The sequence below is a fragment of the Asterias rubens genome, chromosome 2, assembly GCF_902459465.1.
Source record: "Asterias rubens chromosome 2, eAstRub1.3, whole genome shotgun sequence".
Classification (NCBI taxonomy): domain Eukaryota; kingdom Metazoa; phylum Echinodermata; class Asteroidea; order Forcipulatida; family Asteriidae; genus Asterias; species Asterias rubens.
This window is the reverse complement of record NC_047063.1, coordinates 2,013,720-2,031,476: the sequence shown is the minus strand read 5'-3', so window position 1 is coordinate 2,031,476 and position 17,757 is coordinate 2,013,720. Positions and strand designations below refer to the sequence as shown.

General features: G+C 38.5%; 2 protein-coding genes across 3 annotated transcripts; both read left to right on the top strand.

Annotated features, from left to right (window-relative positions):
- The first annotated feature begins 876 nt into the window (after positions 1-876).
- LOC117303135 (kelch domain-containing protein 10-like) lies at positions 877-6,898 on the top strand. The gene is made up of 8 exons (XM_033787240.1): positions 877-947; positions 1,547-1,692; positions 2,493-2,577; positions 3,848-4,002; positions 4,429-4,692; positions 5,376-5,490; positions 5,966-6,105; positions 6,423-6,898. Exons 1-8 carry the CDS (start codon positions 890-892, stop codon positions 6,639-6,641), a joined length of 1,182 nt encoding a protein of 393 aa, XP_033643131.1. The 5' UTR covers positions 877-889; the 3' UTR covers positions 6,642-6,898.
- A 1,777-nt stretch (positions 6,899-8,675) lies between these two features.
- Positions 8,676-17,002, top strand: LOC117307437 (kelch domain-containing protein 10-like). Of its 2 annotated transcripts, none has more exons than XM_033792187.1 (7): positions 8,676-8,928; positions 12,124-12,287; positions 13,091-13,336; positions 13,674-13,946; positions 14,498-14,612; positions 15,530-15,669; positions 15,830-17,002. In XM_033792187.1, the coding sequence occupies exons 1-7, from the start codon at positions 8,739-8,741 to the stop codon at positions 16,037-16,039; spliced, it is 1,338 nt and encodes a 445-aa protein (XP_033648078.1). In that variant the 5' UTR covers positions 8,676-8,738; the 3' UTR covers positions 16,040-17,002. The 2 variants fall into 2 exon arrangements, with proteins under 2 accessions (XP_033648078.1, XP_033648079.1); XM_033792188.1 differs by lacking the exon at positions 8,676-8,928 and adding an exon at positions 9,154-9,264.
- The last annotated feature ends 755 nt before the right edge of the window (positions 17,003-17,757 follow it).

Sequence of the window (17,757 nt, the reverse complement as noted above, 5' to 3'; positions counted from 1 at the left end):
AATTATTGCAACAAGTACCCCACTCAATTTTGGCTCAGCAAAGAAATGTTAACAGCATTATGAAATTGGTCCCAGGACCCATTTTCATAGAGTTGCTTAAACTGACAATGTTCTGCTTAGCAAAAGGAAGTAGGATGTCACAAATGATAGGCGCCTACATGTGAAATTACATTTTTGCTGGTAACCATAGCAACAGCCAATGTTTTATTTCAATTTTCAGTAGTTTGAGAGAAGTGCAATTCTGAGATGGACACAGTTATTGGTAGCAAATTATGAAAGCAACCGTTAACGCTGTTATTGATCATAACAAAAATTATAAAGATAATAATAAAAAAGTATTATTGTAATTATTTTGTTTGGGGCAGCTTTTGTGCCTGTGTTTTTTTTATATGTTGGTTATTTATTAAAGGTTTTTGATACACAGAAAATTGGGAAAAGGAATTATATATTTGTTTTTAAAATGATAAGTTTGTGAATTCAAGTCAGTAAAGCTTATGGATCTTTCAAAGAGTAATAATGGGCAGAACAAATAAAGGCAAGTGCCATTTGTTAAAATAGTAAATGGAAAAAAAAAAAAAATGTGTGTGCTTCTTCATTACCATACATACTTGTATTTTTGAAGAAAAAAAAGATGTTACTTTTATTTTCCAAACTCCTTTCTGGTACAACATGAGCTCGTTTGCTAATAGTTGTGAAGAAAGTTAGCAGACGACACTAAAATGTGGCGAACGTGCCGTAAATACTGCTTGCCTAACTACTTCAGTGAAACATACTGTGATTGGTTCGATTCTATCAAAGTTATTTTCATTGACCAATGACGAGCAGTGATGGGGAAGCTGCAAAATGTGTTAATGATAAATATTCCAAGATGGCAGCCCCCACAGATAGGATGGATGTCGGGCAGTTTGTTTGTATCAAGCCCAACAAATCAAGATCTGATTCCAATGGTAAGGAAATATATCTGATTTACAAACTGAACGGAATTGAACAACGAAAGTGTGAAAGTGTGAGCTCGATTTGTTCCTTAGTTTGGCCGTTTTGTTTTTCCCTGCTCACGATCAGATGATGATGATGTTGAAGTTGAACTTTGAAGATTGAATGGTTGTTTGTTGTTGTTGTTCTGATCTGAGATCTGAGTGAGCAGTGAGTGTACTGTGTAATCTGTTGATGTTGTGTTGTTAATGTTCGCTAGTTGTACAGTGTCAGTGTTGGTTCTTGTTTTGCTTCTCTCTGGTCTGGATTAGTTAGTCAGGGCGTATATTTTGTTTAAAATTCCAAAGGCGAATTATAAATACAACTCAACTTACAAGATTGCTATTATTTATTTAATATTTATTGGGACAAAATTAATTCATTAAAAATGATTAATTTGCAACTTGGAATTGGAGGAACATCAACAACACTTTAGAAAAATAAGCAAACAAATGATTAATAATTGATCAAGCCAATCAATGTTGCTGGTGTTGCTTGTAATGTGCAATTATTTTGTACAAATTCTCAACACCTTCATTTGCAATGTGACTCTTTCTTTCTTTGAATTGGATAGCTGAGCCTTTTGCCAGGAGTGGTCATTGTTGTGCAACAGATCGAATCAACATGTTTGTTTTCGGTGGCTACCATCCGGAGTTTGTAACTACTCTAACTCAACCAGTCTACAAGGAAATTACTCTTTGTAATGAAGTATTCAGGGAGGTATAAAAGTTTTTAAATTTTTGAACAACAACGCCAACGGTAGTTTTTTTTTTTTTCACAGAGCTCGGGGAAAGTAGGCCTCTACTGAGTATGCAGAGCTACTATTCTAACAGTAACACTCATTGGTCATGGGTAAAACCCAAACATCATATCCCAGATGCAAATTTCCATCTATGTTAGGCCTAATTATCTTTTGAAATTTAGCAAAGAAAAAGTTCATTTTTTAAGTTTATCAGAAATTTCTTTTCCTTTAAAAAAGAAGAAACGATACTATGGTTTCTTGATATTTCTAGTTATACTTTACTTGTGCTTGACTGCTCAGATGTTTTTAAGTGATTGAAAAACTGGCCCTTCAGATCTACTCTGGTTGAAGTTTAAAGTACACAGGCATAGAAAAAAATAAACATTACTTAATATTAAATGTACTTGATAGGGCTTTTAATTGTCCTAGTTGAAAGACATCTTGTTGTGTACATGTGTGACTTAAACAACTCTGCATTGAATTGAACTTGTTAAAGTTCACTAATAAATCATTAATAATAATAATCAATTTTTATGCAGCGCTTTATCACAGCCCAAAGGGTGTCTCATGCTTCCAAAAATATTGCCCCTGGTCACTGGGTCTTAAATCAAACCTTAAACCATCTTAGCTCCCTGTGGAGTATACAGCCTGTGCAACAAATATGCGCTAGTCAGCTAAATCAATCACAAGCACCATCTCTGCCCTCACAGGTCAAAATAGGCAATTGGTTAAGTCATTCATACACTTGAAAATGTTTTGCCCAATATTTTCTTTTCAGATGTTGTGTTTTAATCTTTACACGGAAACGTGGCATGAAGTGAGGACATTTGGAGAAGCACCCTGGGAAGCAGCTTCCATGTCAAGTAAGACGTCAAAGGGAATTAAGTATTACAATAGATGTTGATAGTATTTTGACAAACAATTTTTATCTCCTCATGATGACTAGAGCAAGCTAGTTGAAACATTGAGAATAACTCACTCTGAGGTAGTGAGTTTAATAATTATCCACTGTGAGGTAACTAATAGTAGATGTAGTAGTCCCTCCCGATTTTCTATCTTTTGCCCAGGTAGTTTTTAAAAAGCAGGACAGTTCTTTTCAGAATGGAGAAGGCTTACAAATTCCGAAAATCCACTCAGCAGTAATAGAGTATAAAGCAAGACAGTTCACTAAAGAACACAATCTACCTGGCAAGCAGATACACACATGATGTTACTGCAAACAAATATATAATCAATTTAGAAGTACATTGGGGGGCGGAGGCATAAATGCACGCATGCTGATCCTTATGGTGTTATTGCAGTTGTTCTCTCGACCCATTCCCCACCATCCCCTACCCTCACAGCCAATCCTATCATCGCACTTGACCCTACCCTTGCAACAGACCCCCATATTACCAAACAAAGTCCTTATTATACACCCATCCCGCTTTTCCGGACCAGTCTACCCTCAAAAAGCCAACAAATGAAGTGTAGCACAGCCTGTGCAGACTACATAAAGGAATATCGGGGGCGAATTTATATATCAACTGAAATAATAATAATAATAATAATAAGACATGTTATCACTCATATTCACCCTGCTGGGTGTTCAAGGTGCAGTAAAACCATTAAAAAAATATATATAAAAAAACAACACAAAGATAAACAGACACAACAAAATTAATCCTTGAAAACCTGTGACATGAGATAAGTTTTGAGAAGAGACTTGAATTTTGCGGTACAAACACAAGATCGAAGATTAAGTGGTAGAGAGTTCCAGATGCGTGGCGCTGCTGAAGAAATGAGCGCAGTTTCTACATCGTTTAAAAACCTAGACATCCACTGTTATTCAGTTTGGAAAAGTTTTACTTGCATCCAATGTGAAGTAATAATAATATTATTGAACATTTCTAGTGCGCCATGTCTGTCAAGGATGACGCTCCTGGCGCAAAAAAAGTACCCTTTTTAACACTCAAAGACAACCAAAAGCCCAAAGCTATGATTTCTGAAATAGATAGGTTTTGAGTTGTATTATAGATTGAGAACAGGCATCTGCTTGTTTAAGTTGAAGTGGGACACTGTTCCAAAGAGTTCAAATCAAATCTACTGGTAATAATGTTTGCAATGTCTCTTCTACCCATCTGTATACTGCAGTGCTACTGCATGGCCAAACGCTTTTTATGTTCGGTGGAACCAGCTACCCGTGGGGTGAGACGAGTAACTCCGATGTTATAGCCTTCAAGTTGAAAGACAAAACATGGTCCACCTTGGCGTGCAAGGGTCAACGCCCTCCAGGAAAATATGGGCAGGTCAGTTTGGGGTCACTTTTTGGTCTATTCACTGACTGTTCTTCAGATCCAGAGTGCAGTCTTTTTTCAAGGAAACTATTACTATAGGCGGTAATGTTTCTCATAGTTTCAAGATCCACAAGTTAAAGATTTACTGGTTGACTGTTCAGTATTATCTGCTATGATACGATAGATAAACTCTGCCAGCCTGCAATATGAAATTAGCACTGGACCAGAGGCCAGTGATTTAAGCATCGCGCCAAAAAACTGATGACCGTACACATCTTGTGTTTTTGAATATGACATGATGTGGGCAATTGCATAGATAAATTTGTTCTACTGTGCACATTTCATAATAGTCAGTAATCTTACTGACAAATGTTTATGGACAGTGGGTAAGGGTTTTTAAAATCCTGATGTTAAGAGTGACTTTCTTTCTCTCGGCAGGCAATGGTTTTAAGACATGGTTGTTTGTACCTCTATGGAGGTTGCCGGCAGATCTCCAGTGATGACTACTTGTTTGATTCTGATGTTCACTGTCTGGATGCCAGGAGCCAGACTTGGTCTCTCCTATCGGACCAGACCACACAGGATGACCCTGAAGCGCCCTCTAGGGGCATGTATAGACATGGCTTGGCATGGCACAACAACAAATTATACGTTATTGGAAGCAGCTGGACGGAATTGCATTCATTAAAATATCAAGACAAGGTAACGTTCATTTTGACATTTCTCTCTTTCTAAAATAAAATATTATTTTTACAGCAGTGTATCCACCTAACAAGTGGGGGCTTATTAGGTGTGATAAGGCACCCCAAGGCTCAGTTCTAGGCCTTCAACGGTTAGTCATTTATAAATCTTAAGTCTTGCACACTATTGAGAGTAGCTAGAGTGAGAGGCTAAAATCAAACTACTTCAGCTATGCCTATGGCCATTGGCGGCAACAACAGTGTCGACAAATTTGACTTGTCAACATGCCAGCCAACCAATACTATCAATTATGACACAGCCTTAGACTCTGCTCTTGATATGTATCTATTACTCCAACAAAAGTACGATGCATCTGAACTAGTGTCCACGAGCTCATGTTAATGAAATGTATTTGTTAATCAAATGTATTAGACAACAAGGTCAAGCCATGTCAAAACCACCAATTACATTGTAGCAGTGCAAAGCAATAAAGTAATTGCAAGTTTGGCCACTTAAAAAGAATTTATACAGCTCCAAATGTGTTGAACATAAGTTGCAGCATTGTAAAAAACAAATTACTTTGTAGCGGTGCAAAGCAATGACCTACTTGCAAGTTTGACCACATGGAAGGAATTTCTACAGCTCCTTTTTCAGCGAAAATGTCTTTTCTGAAATACCATGACCTTCTATTCACTTTATCCTAGATTCATGTTTACAGTTTGGAGACCAATTTGTGGAGTACAGAGATGACAAAACCGTGCTTGGTTGATCGCTTTCCACTGAGGAGAAAGTACCACAGTTGTGTACAGTGGAAGAACGGTGAGCGCCAAGAAAAACTCTTGTTTCCTTTATTTTATGGTGCAAAAGTTGTATTCAAATTACAAACATTTTCCATAGTACAAAAAGCTGGTAAATTACCATGCTGATAAAATGAAAATAAGATTATATAAATTACCTTTTTGAAAATTTGTTGGGCAACATTTATTAAAAAACAGCAATTTTGCAGAAAAAGCAGAAATTAAAAGTCTGTTAAGGACTGCTCTGTAAGCAGAAATAAAATCTCTGCTAATGGTTGATCTTTAAGCAGAAATAGAAACTGTGCTATGAGTTGCTCTACTGTAAGCAGAAATAGTGACAGTTAGCACACATAGAAACTGCTAAACAGTAAGCAGAAAACGTCTGTATTTAAGCTTGATGTTATAAGCTTGTCTGCTTATTGCTCATTTACACGTATCAAAGTTTACATGATCTTGTGAACTAATACTGACTAATTTTGACTTGTTAACATTTACAGAGGTTTACATTTGTGGAGGTCACAACCACAGAAAGGTGTTTGGAGATGTTTGGAAGTTAGAACTACCCTCTTTGCAATGGAGCAAGATACCAGCATTAATGCCGGTTCCTGCTTACTTTCATACAGCCGCAATAACCCCAGTAAGTATAATATCTAATAGTTGTTAATGTGAGGGCTACACTAAACTGATTTGGGCCACAACCCAAATCAACTATCACTAGGGGCACCTTGCCACCTTGAAAAGGGTTTATACCCCATGACAATTCATAAGGATGTAGGCATATGTATCATCCACAATAGGAGCCTGGTTGGTAGAGCAGAATATGCTACCTTCTCAACTTTTTACAACGTCATTATGGTCAAGTGTCTTGCTCAAGGGCACAAGTGTCATGACCAGGAATCAAACCCACAATGCTCGTTATTGCCATTTTTATTTTTCATTTTGATTTCAAACCAGTCGAAGTGCATGTACATCTTCGGTGGTGTAACCTGTTTGGAGGATAGAAACAGAACTAATGGACTCTACAGAATCTGGTTGACTATCCCGCCACTCCTCGACATGGCACTAAGGAAAGTCGTGTCATTGTTACCCAATCTGAACTCTGAGAATATCGCCAAATTGCAAGATCTTGGGATACCTCGGAGCGTCTTGGACAGATTGAAGCACATTGAGTGATGGAATCGAATGTGACTATCTTTAGCGGAGTGTTGTTGTTGTTGGTGTCCTGAGTCTAGGGTTCAAATGTTGTCATTAAACTAAAGAGGTGCCAGACTATTTACCCTTTTAGCCGCAGTGTGGTTCCACTCAATTCATCTGGAGAAAGATAGGATGGGCGCCCAGTGATATCTAAGCCATGGGTAAGATGATGCATTATCGTAAAAGAAATCAAGTGAAGCAACAGCTTTGCACCCCCCCCCCCCCAATCACACAAATACACACAGCACTGTTCTGTGTTGTTGCAATCACCCTGTGGACTGTCCGGTGTTCTTTGCACTTAATGAAAATCTTATTCTTCAATGTTGTAAGAAACACTTTAAAAAACACTGTGTGGGTGTGTGTTCATGTATGTCCACATAGTGTTTCATGTCTAGACTGTTTTGGACAATTGCCTTTTTTTTGGACTGAAATTGCAAGTAACAATATAATAATATATATCAAAGTCTTATAGCGCATGTATCTACCATCATGGTACTCATGGTGCTTAGTATATATATAAAGAAAGATAGGTTATTGAGGTTATGAATTTCTGGGACATCATTATGTAGCACCTTTACTTAACGGTTTACAAGGTGCTACTGCACATTCAGCAGCCACAGCCAGGAACACAGGGGCGAACCCCTTCTCTATTCGATAAGTGCACCGGGTTCTTTTACATGCGTTACACAACACATGGGACCAACGGCTTTACATCCTATCCGAAAGCTGAAGCAACAGTTAAGTGTCTTGCGTAAGGACACAAGTGCATCAGGAAAACACTACTTATGGTACTAATGGTAAACTCACAGGGTCAATTAAAAATCAGGTATAGGAATGTTGCTAGTATGTTGTCTGTGTACTGCCATACTTTTGTAATAATGTACATTCAAATGTATATAAATATGTATTGTTAAAGGGAAGAGATATGTTTGGTTTACTATAGTAACGCATAGCATAGCTGCTCATTTGGACACATGGCCTTAAAGGAACATGTTGCCTTGGATCGGACGAGTTGGTCTTTAAAACGCGTTTACAACCGTTTGTTACAAAATGCATATGGTTAGAAAGATGTTTTAAAAGTAGAATACAATGATCCACACACATTTGCCTCGAAATTGCATGGTTTTCCTTTTACTTTGCTAACTAACACAGTCGGCCAATGATGGGAGTCAAAAATTTGACTCCCATAAATGGCCGACCGTGTTTGTCGACGAGATAAAAGGAAAACCACGCAATTTCGAAAGATACTTGTGTGGATCATATATTCTACTTTTAATATATCTTTCAAACCATATGCATTTTATAACAAACGGTTACAAACGCTTTACAAAGACCAACTCGACCGATCCAAGGCAACGTGTTCCTTTAATGTTAACATAATACATTGGCTTAAAGAAAAGGTATACGTTTAGGTCATCATTCTTAAAATCCAATAAGAACTGTTACACTTAAGAAGAAAACACTAGCTTACGACAATACAATCTTTTTTGAGAAGTAATGTGGTTTAATACATAGTTAGCAGTTTTCTGCCCCAACATTTTAATCAGAGGTCAGTATCGTTTCTCAGATTGTGTATGATTCCTAATAGCGATTAATCTTCCTGCGTGGACATTATTTGCTCCAGATTTCCGGCAACATCCCAAATATGCATCCACCTTTGGAAATGAAGTGTTCACCTGATAATTTAAAACGTCAACATTATTAAGGATTAAAACAATGTGAACTTTGCCTTCAAGTGGAGAAAATAAACTTTTTGAAATGAATGAGAATAATTTTGTTGAAGTAAACTTATTTATATCTGAATGAAATCTTGGTTATTATTTAACTCTTTCCATCGAGACTAAGGAAACCCCTAATATTGAACCCATAATTGAACCAAAAAAAAATCAAAATTCTAGAGTGAATGGTTAATTTTCCTTTTAATAAAAAAAGCTGTGAGACTTTTAAGTATTACCACCTCCATGGTATTACTCAATATGCACTTTGCACTGTACCTATGCTATTCTATGAGAGAATAAAAGCAAGGTGTGTTTTCAAAAATTAGTGGACCATTTAAACAGCGCCCTCTATTGGCGGATGATTAACGAGACGACGACTAATCAAGTTTTGTGGTGGAAATTGAGAAGAATGGCTACTCCAACGACGTTTTTGTCGGGAAAGATGTACCCTTTTCAAGTTGATCGTGATGAAACTCCTCAACCAAAACGTGAAGATATTAATATAGGAAAATTTGTTGGTATCTCACCAAGAAAACGTCACAAAATAGGTAATGTTTTAAGTGAGTGTGTAATTGTATGATGAGCTTCAGTTGTGTTTGGTCTTTAGTTAGTTGTTAACGTACGTTACATACGGAGAAATGCCACGGGCATGATGACAGAGTGCGGGGTTCATTCGTAACCTTTGATTTGATGGAAACGTGAATACGTGTACACAACTGCCCCCGCGCACTAGCCACAAATAACAGAAACTCTCAACTCAAGGAAGCTAGCGCCATACGGAAAGTTATCCGCATGCACGGTTGAACGGGAATCCCCAATTTTCGGGGGACGGGAGTTGGGATTTCCCCCATCACCGTGCAACCGTAACCCCATGGATTGTGGAGGTAGAAATAGATAGATGCAACACCAACTGAAACACGTTATTGCTACACTACAGTACAGCGTTGATAACAATTCCAATTTTGTAGACCTATTTTATTACATTTAACATGGTTTATATTGATATGATGATAAATAAAGGTAACCTATCTAAATCAAATGATGTTATTTATATCATGGATGGAGGTAGATCATTAAAATTTTCAATCAAATTTTTACTTAGAAGTTAGGGCCAGGGGGAGGCATTAGTGTCTTTTTTGGGGTAGCAAGCAAAGCACTTTTCTAGAACTGTAAGATTCGTTCCGCTATCATCTCCTTTAGTATTATTACGAATACGATAGCGGAAGTTCTAGGAGTCGCAAAGCACTACTATCTATAGTGAAAACGAACCAAAGTAAATTTCTTGTCATTGTGCAATGTCCTATTCATCAACCAAGAATTGTGTTGTGCAATTTTATCCGTGATGTAATTGTAATTGTTGGCGCACTCAATCACTATGGCATGGGAATGTTCTGTAAGGTGTATGCTACTTTACTCATTCATTGTTCCAGTAGTTTCTTTTTTTACCGAAATCCGTCACATGGTGACTCATCACAAAAACTCTTGGTTGCTCATTTATGATGGTATGCCACATAGTTGTGGTAATCCTCGGATGGTCTGCAACCTTTCAGGAGAATAGGGTTATTGTTTTCTTATGGAGCTGGCCAACTAATGTAATTGCCTGTAAGAAGGATAAAGTTTTTGTAATTGAATTAAATTGAATTGGATGATTATTGTGTACTTAGTAGGATGCCTGATCCAATTTAAATAATAAAGCAGTCCTCAGTCTAAAAGCCATTGGACCCTTTCGGTACAGAAAAAAATATTAAAGTTCACAGATTTACAAAGAACTTACAGGGTTTACAGAAGGTAGTGGGGAAAGACTTCTCTTGAAATATTATTCCATGAAATGCTTTACTTTTTGAGAAAACAGTAAAACAATATCAATTCTCGATAGCGAGAATTACGGATTTATTTTAAACACATGTCATGACACAGTGAAACGCGCGGATACAAGGGTGGGTTTTCCCGTTATTTTCTCCCGACTCCGATGACCGATTGAGCCTTAATTTTCACAGGTTTGTTATTTGTTATAGACGTTGTGATACACGAAGTGTGGGCCTTGGACAAAAGGGTTTACCGAAAGGGTTCCAATGGCTTTTTTACGGAAATTAATGTGCAACTTATAAGAATAAAACTATGTAATATATTGATTCTGAAAGTACAAATGACTGCAGGACTTCGACTTGTAGCTCAAACGTTTTACTAGACCAGAACTTGTTTTACAAGACAACAAATCAAAACGGAGGGAAAACTGGAAATAACCTTGGGCGATATCACGATATTATCGAATATCGCAATATTAATTTGGAAACAATTTTGATATCGGATGGATGTGGTTTTAATCGAAACATCGATATATATCGCGATATATCGCGATATCGATTAAATATCGCGATGTATTTGCTAGCTGAGACATCTTGCACCCCATAGGTTTGGACTAAAACCAGAAGAATAGGTCATTAGAACACCTCTCTTATGCTATGACTGTCTCTTCTACAACTTTCACTTGGAGTTTGAAGACTGATGATGTCAAATTTAATTAATTGCGATTATAACGAATATCGCGATATAATGTCGGCAATATATCGTGAATAAAATAAATCGATATCGCCCAAGCTTAACTGGAAAGATGATTTTATTTTTATTTTTTATTATTAAAAGATATTTATCAGACGGAAAATCAACATTTGAACTTATTTTTTTGTTTTGTTCAAGATACTGAGTGAGGTATTATCAGTTGAAAACCCAAGACTGCCAGACTTGTCCAATCATCATGAGTTTACTGCCTAATACTGAAATAATCTAGTATAAATTCCAAGCCCTGACTGACAAATGTGAAAAGGGCCCAATTTCATGGCTCTGCTTATCATAAGCAGCTTCTGAAGTTCTGCTTCTGGGAAGCGTATTTCACAGGTTAGCGGCGAATTTTGGCTTCTGCGCATGGGTACTCCACGTTACTAGGCAGTTAAGCTTACAAGGCTAGCCAGAAATGTGGTGCTTGCAAGTAAGCGGGAAATGTGATCGTAAGCGCAGAATTTGGCGGTAAGCAGAGCCATTAAATTGGGCCCAGGTCAATTTCAATTTAAATCCTACCCAACCATTCCACTGTTTCTCAAAAAAAATACTGCAGTTATAAATGATTTAGTTTCTCCTTAAAGCCATTGGACCCTTTCAGTTCAGAACAAAAAATAAAAGTTCACAGATTTACAAAGAACTTACAGGGTTTACAGAAGGTAGTGGTGAAAGACTTCTCTTGAAATATTATTCCATGAAATGCTTTACTTTTTGAGAAAACAGCAAAACAATATAAATTCTCGTTAACGAGAATTACGGATTTATTTTAAACACATGTCATGACACGGCGAAACGCGCGGAAACAAGGGTGGGTTTTTTCGTTGTTTTCTCCCGACTCCGTTGACCGATTGAGCTTAAATTTTCACAGGTTTGTTATTTGATATAGAGGTTGTGGTACACAAAGTGTGGGCCTTGGACAACACTGTTTACCGAAAGGGTCCAATGGCTTTAAGAGCTAACTGTGTCATTATCATGTTTGATTAATGGCTCCTGGTGATCTAAAATGCTTTTTTTCCTCTCTTTCAGGAAGCAAGCAACTTTCATAAAGAACATGTTTGTTTCCTTTTCCCTGTAAACTAAACAATAAATCTTGTTGAGTAAGTTAAATCTGATTGTTCTGCCGAGTAAAAGATTGATGAAAATACGCATTTTGGTTTTGGTGTTGTACAATTTGTTTTGCCATTCAGTTTTAGATTGGAGAAAACCATATAAACCCTGCGCACGAAGTGGTCATGCGGCAGTAGCAGACGACAATAATCTCTATATCTTTGGAGGCTACAACCCTGATCTGGAAACGCTGCAGGACTACTTTGGTCGAAATGAAGAAATGCTTTTTCCTCTTTTTCAGGAAGTAAGAAACTTTTGTTTAGAACATTCTCTTTTTAATGGGGCATGAAAAAGGCATAATTATATAGAAGTTGACAAGTAAATGACACTTGTTGTCCATTCAAGAGTAATAATTGCTTCTCTTCACCCAGGGATATAAATGGATACCTGAGATGGTAACAATGCCAGTTCCAGTTCGATCTGCTAAATACATATACACTGAAGCTCTCAAGTTCTTTTAATTTAAAGGAGAGTCTCATCAGGACTTGGACTGGAAACAAATGACTTGGACCCATGTGACTCAAGACTCTGACTCAGATTCGACCTTAGTGATTCAAGACTCTGACTAGTGACTCAAGACTTGGACTCTGACTTGTTGACCCAAGTGACCCTAGGGCAGGGGGAGACTCAGTGACTTGGACTTGACTCAAGTGTCTCAAGACATGGACTCGACCCAAGTGTCTCAAGACATGGACTCAGGCTTGACCAAAGTAATTTGACTACAACACTGCTAATTTTTCCTCCATGCAAATACTAAACATTGCATAATAAATTAGTAAGAGCTGTACAAGTCTCATACTTTGATAGTTTGGGGAGACGTCTGGTTCCTTTGTATGCTGTTTAAACACATGAAACTTGTGAGCATGATCTGAGGAACTGCAGTGTTAAAAAACAAAAGTCTGTGCCCAACATAGATCCAGTATCAGTTCAGTGCTTACTTTTTAACTGATTCGAACAGTTAAATACTTGTATAAGTCTTACACAGTCTATTTTTACAAACAAAGTGTAGACAACATTTCCACCATTCCAATTTGTTTCTTCTTTCAGATATGGAGATACAACTTTGATACCAACATGTGGTCCAGGTTACAGACAAGGGGACGCATGCCGATGCAGCTGGCATCCATGTCAATGGTACTCTGCAGTAACCACATCATGATATTCGGCGGCACCGGTTTCCCATTTGGCCCGACCACCAGCAATGATGTCTGGTTCCTGAACTTAAAGACTAAAAAATGGCGGTCGATCATGTCACAAGAAAGCGTCATGGAACCAGTTCCAGGATACGGACAGGTGCCAGACTATTTTAAGCTTGTCACAAAATTATTGTCCTACTTGTTTTTAACATCCAAAGGAAAGGTAAACCTTGCTTAAAACCTTTCTACTGTATGACCATTCATTTCATATCATACGCTGTGGTTTTGAGTGGTGAATAAACTTTGCAAGCATGGCAAGCCTGTAAATTGTTTGTACACAGTACAATACAGCATTTGCTATGGTGCCCTGTGCTTTTGTTGAAGAGTAGGATATGGGCTTCTCAGTTGCAGGTAAAGACAATTTAGCCTTTTGAATGATATTTACACATTAATTTATACTCAATATGTATAAATATATTATTTATTTTCAATAGGCCATGGTTGTGATAGATGAACACTTATACGTCTACGGCGGCACGACGGGATGGGACTACAATTCCGATGTCCACCGCTGTCATCTAAAAACGGGCGACTGGGACAGACTCTTCAGCTGGGAGGAATGCCTGACGGAGAAGGTCACAAGTAACAACATGGGGTCAATAGGTCAAGTCCCGATGCCTAGATACCGACATGAAATCCTGACCAATGGGAAGAGGTTATATATCATAGGTGGGGGCACTTCAGTACAAGCGTACCCATTGGATAAAGTAAGTCAAGTGACCATAACCTAACTATAGTATTATTACAGTACTTTGAATGGGACATAAGCCACCGGTCCCGTGTGTTGTGTAACACACATTAAAGAACCCAGTGCACTTATCGAAAAGTGAAAGGGTTCACCCCTGTGTTCCTGGTTTGATTGGCAGCATATTGCACCACAGCACCTTTGCAAACCATTACATGGTGCTGAGTAACAAGGAGTAGGTCTCATTATTCAAGCGAAGCGCCTTGAGCGTCACTGAGTGACAGATATGCGTGATAGATTCAAAGCCACTATTATTATTGTTACTATAATATTATCAGTAGTTTTGGGGACAGCCGGCCGGAACTACTTTTATTGTGTGCTAACATCTGAAACTCTTCACGAATTAACGAAAAGGTCGTAACATAACTACTGTCATGTAAAGCTGAAACTTTAAATTAACTTGTCAGTCCCAGGTTAATAAAGTCGGCTGCAGAAAAGTGTACAGCAATATTTTTTGCTATTCAAATACACCCCCGAGTAGAAATATGTACTAACTCCTGACTCTCCAAACAGATTCATGTGTTTGACTTGGAGACAAGAGAATGGCAGCTGATGGTTTCGATTGAAGACCCCCAACATGGCTACCCAGAAAGCAGACGCTGTCACGGCTGTGCTCAGTTAAATAATGGTAAGACGATACAGTGGAAGGAGTCCATTTGAATACCCAGGGGTGGATGTCCAAAGAGTTCTGACTAGTCTTGAGTTAGGACGAGTTACTCGTCCTAGTATAGGACTACCCTTAAGTTTTTAATATCTCCAAGGACTAGTCCTAAGTTAAGATTAGTCCTAAGTTCTTTGTGAAACCAACCCCACGGCACAGTTTCATAAAGCCTGTTAAACATTTTTTTAAATGCTTAGCACAGTATGTATTTGCTAAGCAGAAATAGGTCACAACCAAACAACATCAAGTTTACATTGTTGAGACTGGTGCCCAGTCTCCTTCTCTAGTGCTGAGGACACTATTACAAAAAGCTTTGTGAAACCTAAACCCCAAGGGTTTACTAAAAGGTAGAAAGGCAATCCTTTCAACATTCCTCCTGAAATTTGGATTCTTGTCTCAAGACTTAGTTAGAGTGTTTACAGTCGTTGTGGTATTTCTGTATTCTGGCATGTCTAGGTCGAGCGTGTAAGAATACCTGACACAAGCTCTGGTGTTTCTGATCAGCATAGTGTGGGTTCGAGTTCCAGTCGTGACACTTGTGTCCAGACACATAACCATTGTTGCTGGGACCTTAGGATGGGACATAGAGCCATAGGTCCTGTGTCGTGTAATGCATGTAAAAGAACCTAGTGCACTTATCGTAAAGAGAAGGTGTTCTCCCGGTGTTCCCGATTTGATTGGCAGCATATTGTCTCACAGCACCTTGTAAACCATTCATTGTGCTTCAAAGGAATAGGTCTCATACATCAAAACAGGGCTCCATATACCTTGCAGGAAAAAATACTGAGTGCTTTGATACGCCTCTAGGGGTGTGATAAAAAGCTATATAAGAACCAAATAATATTAGTGTTATTATCATACGTTTATATCTTGACTTTCAACAGAGGGCTACATAACCGGTGGTTACGGAGGCAAGAAAATCTTTGATGACATCTGGAGAATTAATCTAGACACGTTACAGTGGACACAACTTGACATCAGATTACCAAAACCTGTGTACTTCCATTCGTCTGCCATCACACCGGTAAGCCAATAATGGAGGTTATGGCTTATGGCTGCACTACCTTACAGTAGATACAGTGAGGCGGCCATAGCCGTAACTTCAGCTGTTCGTGCTGTTTTTAATTTAATTTGTTGTAGAGTTCTGTGAATATTCATTTAATTTTTCCCTCCCTCCTATCCAGTCGGGATGCCTTTACTACCACGGTGGTGTCGTCAGCCCCACAGGGGACGAGAGATCCGACTCCCTGATCAGAATATGGCTCAAGATACCAAGTCTCCTCAAGATGTGTTGGGAGAAAACTCTGTCTCTCATCCCAGACCTTCATTCTTTGCCGCAACGAGAACTCCTTGAGTTGGGTATACCAGGACACCTTCTCGCAAGAGCGGCTTAGCAACAACAATCTTGGATTTAGAAATCACACAACCAAGCCAAAGCCACAGCAGGAAAACAGATTTTCAGCAGATTTTCAAAGTATAGATTTCGATCACTGGAAGGATTTATAGGCAAAATTAAGAAAATTGCAATTTGCACAGTAACTGAGTCATACATGTTTTACATGAAGCAAGACATGCGAGTCCAACAGTAGGCAATTGAGGGAAAAATTCGGGATGAAGAAATCATCACTAGGTTTCAAAGAAGGGAATATTAATAAAAAACACAGAAATAGTTTAAAACTGTTTCAGCACAGACGGCGACTTTAGTCAACTGTGCACTTTGCTCTGCGAGAGTTCCAATGGCAACTTCAGTCAACAGTGCACTACGCCTGGCCCTGCTTGAGCCCCAATGGCGACTTAACAATAGCTTTCTGTATTGTGAGAATGTGTGCTTCAGGCTTAAGTGATCAAATGACATGGTCAAAATACATCGGTAATGAGAGTAGAAGAAGGGACAGGGGTTATGAATTCAATTTGCAGATTAAAAAGAAGGGTGTAGTGAGTATAGAAATCACAACAGATCTGCAACTTTTCAGTACAGCGCCCTCTCTTGATTATGACCATAGAGCTATATAAGAACTACAGGGCGCACAGGCCTAGTTAGGCGCTCCAGCATTCGGCCATTTTGTAAGTTGAAAAAAACAAAACATTGCACAGTGTATCATACACACACACACACCGATGTGTAGGCCTACTTCATTTTCAACGCGCATACAACGTTCATCTTACAAAATGGGGCACATGTCTCCTTGCGGTCCTGTCATGTTGGTGCCATTTGTGCACGCGGCATCACCAGTGCGCCCTCTAGTTCTTATAAAACTCTATGATTATTATTCACTCATTAAGTGATACTTGGAGCAAGTTCGAGTGCACAATGGTTAACTTAAGGTTGACCATTTTGACTCGAACCCAGGCTGGTCGACCATTGGTTGACTACTGTGGTCGACCATTTGGAACCAGCCTCGAGCCCATGGTTTCTTCACTGGTCCCAACAGCATGTGTTAAGCGCAGAGGGGAACCAGTGAAACTTTAGCGAAAAGGTGGAAGGTTGACTAGACTACCAAACGAGTCGTTCGGGTGAGTACGTCACTGCGCATGTGCGTTGCTAGTCTGTGGTCGACCACTGGTGGACTAAATCCGCGCACTCGAACTTGCTCTATGCTACACTGAGACTGGTCCCCTATCTTTATCCGCAAGGTCACAAATCATCAGTAATTTCAATTACAGTAGGTTCAATATGGTTATAATTCATCTTTGCAGTGAGATAAGTAATTATTCAATGCACTAAGGAGAGTAAATAAATGAAAATTGACGCGCCAACATTTTGTTTTGTTATTATGAAACATTAATCTTATCATCTGTCTGCTCAGGCCTGAAACCATTTACTATGCATCTGAAGAAAGCACACAAATTTGTGCAACCAGTGTGGTTTGTTTTCTCATTATTCACTTTGTAACTTTGATGAACACTTTCACAAATTTAATAATAATAATAACCCGTTTTTATATAGCGCTTTTCACACCCAAAGGGATACACCAAGTGAGAATACTGCACTCTTCAACAACTACCAAAGGTGTCCAGTGCATATAAATAACTTTTTTGACTAGTCGATCAACTAGACGCATTTGAGTGGATGCGTTTGTGATTTTAATTGAAGAAAGAAGTTCAGAATCTG

Coding starts and splice junctions, on each gene's coding strand:
- LOC117303135 (XM_033787240.1), top strand. CDS start 890: ATGGATGTCGGGCAGTTTGTTTGTATCAAGCCCAACAAATCAAGATCT. Junction 2,578..3,847: donor GGAAGCAGCTTCCATGTCAA/GTAAGACGTCAA, acceptor TGTATACTGCAG/TGCTACTGCATGGCCAAACG. Junction 4,003..4,428: donor CTCCAGGAAAATATGGGCAG/GTCAGTTTGGGG, acceptor TTCTCTCGGCAG/GCAATGGTTTTAAGACATGG.
- LOC117307437 (XM_033792187.1), top strand. CDS start 8,739: ATGATTAACGAGACGACGACTAATCAAGTTTTGTGGTGGAAATTGAGA. Junction 8,929..12,123: donor AAGAAAACGTCACAAAATAG/GTAATGTTTTAA, acceptor TTTGCCATTCAG/TTTTAGATTGGAGAAAACCA. Junction 13,947..14,497: donor AAGCGTACCCATTGGATAAA/GTAAGTCAAGTG, acceptor CTCTCCAAACAG/ATTCATGTGTTTGACTTGGA.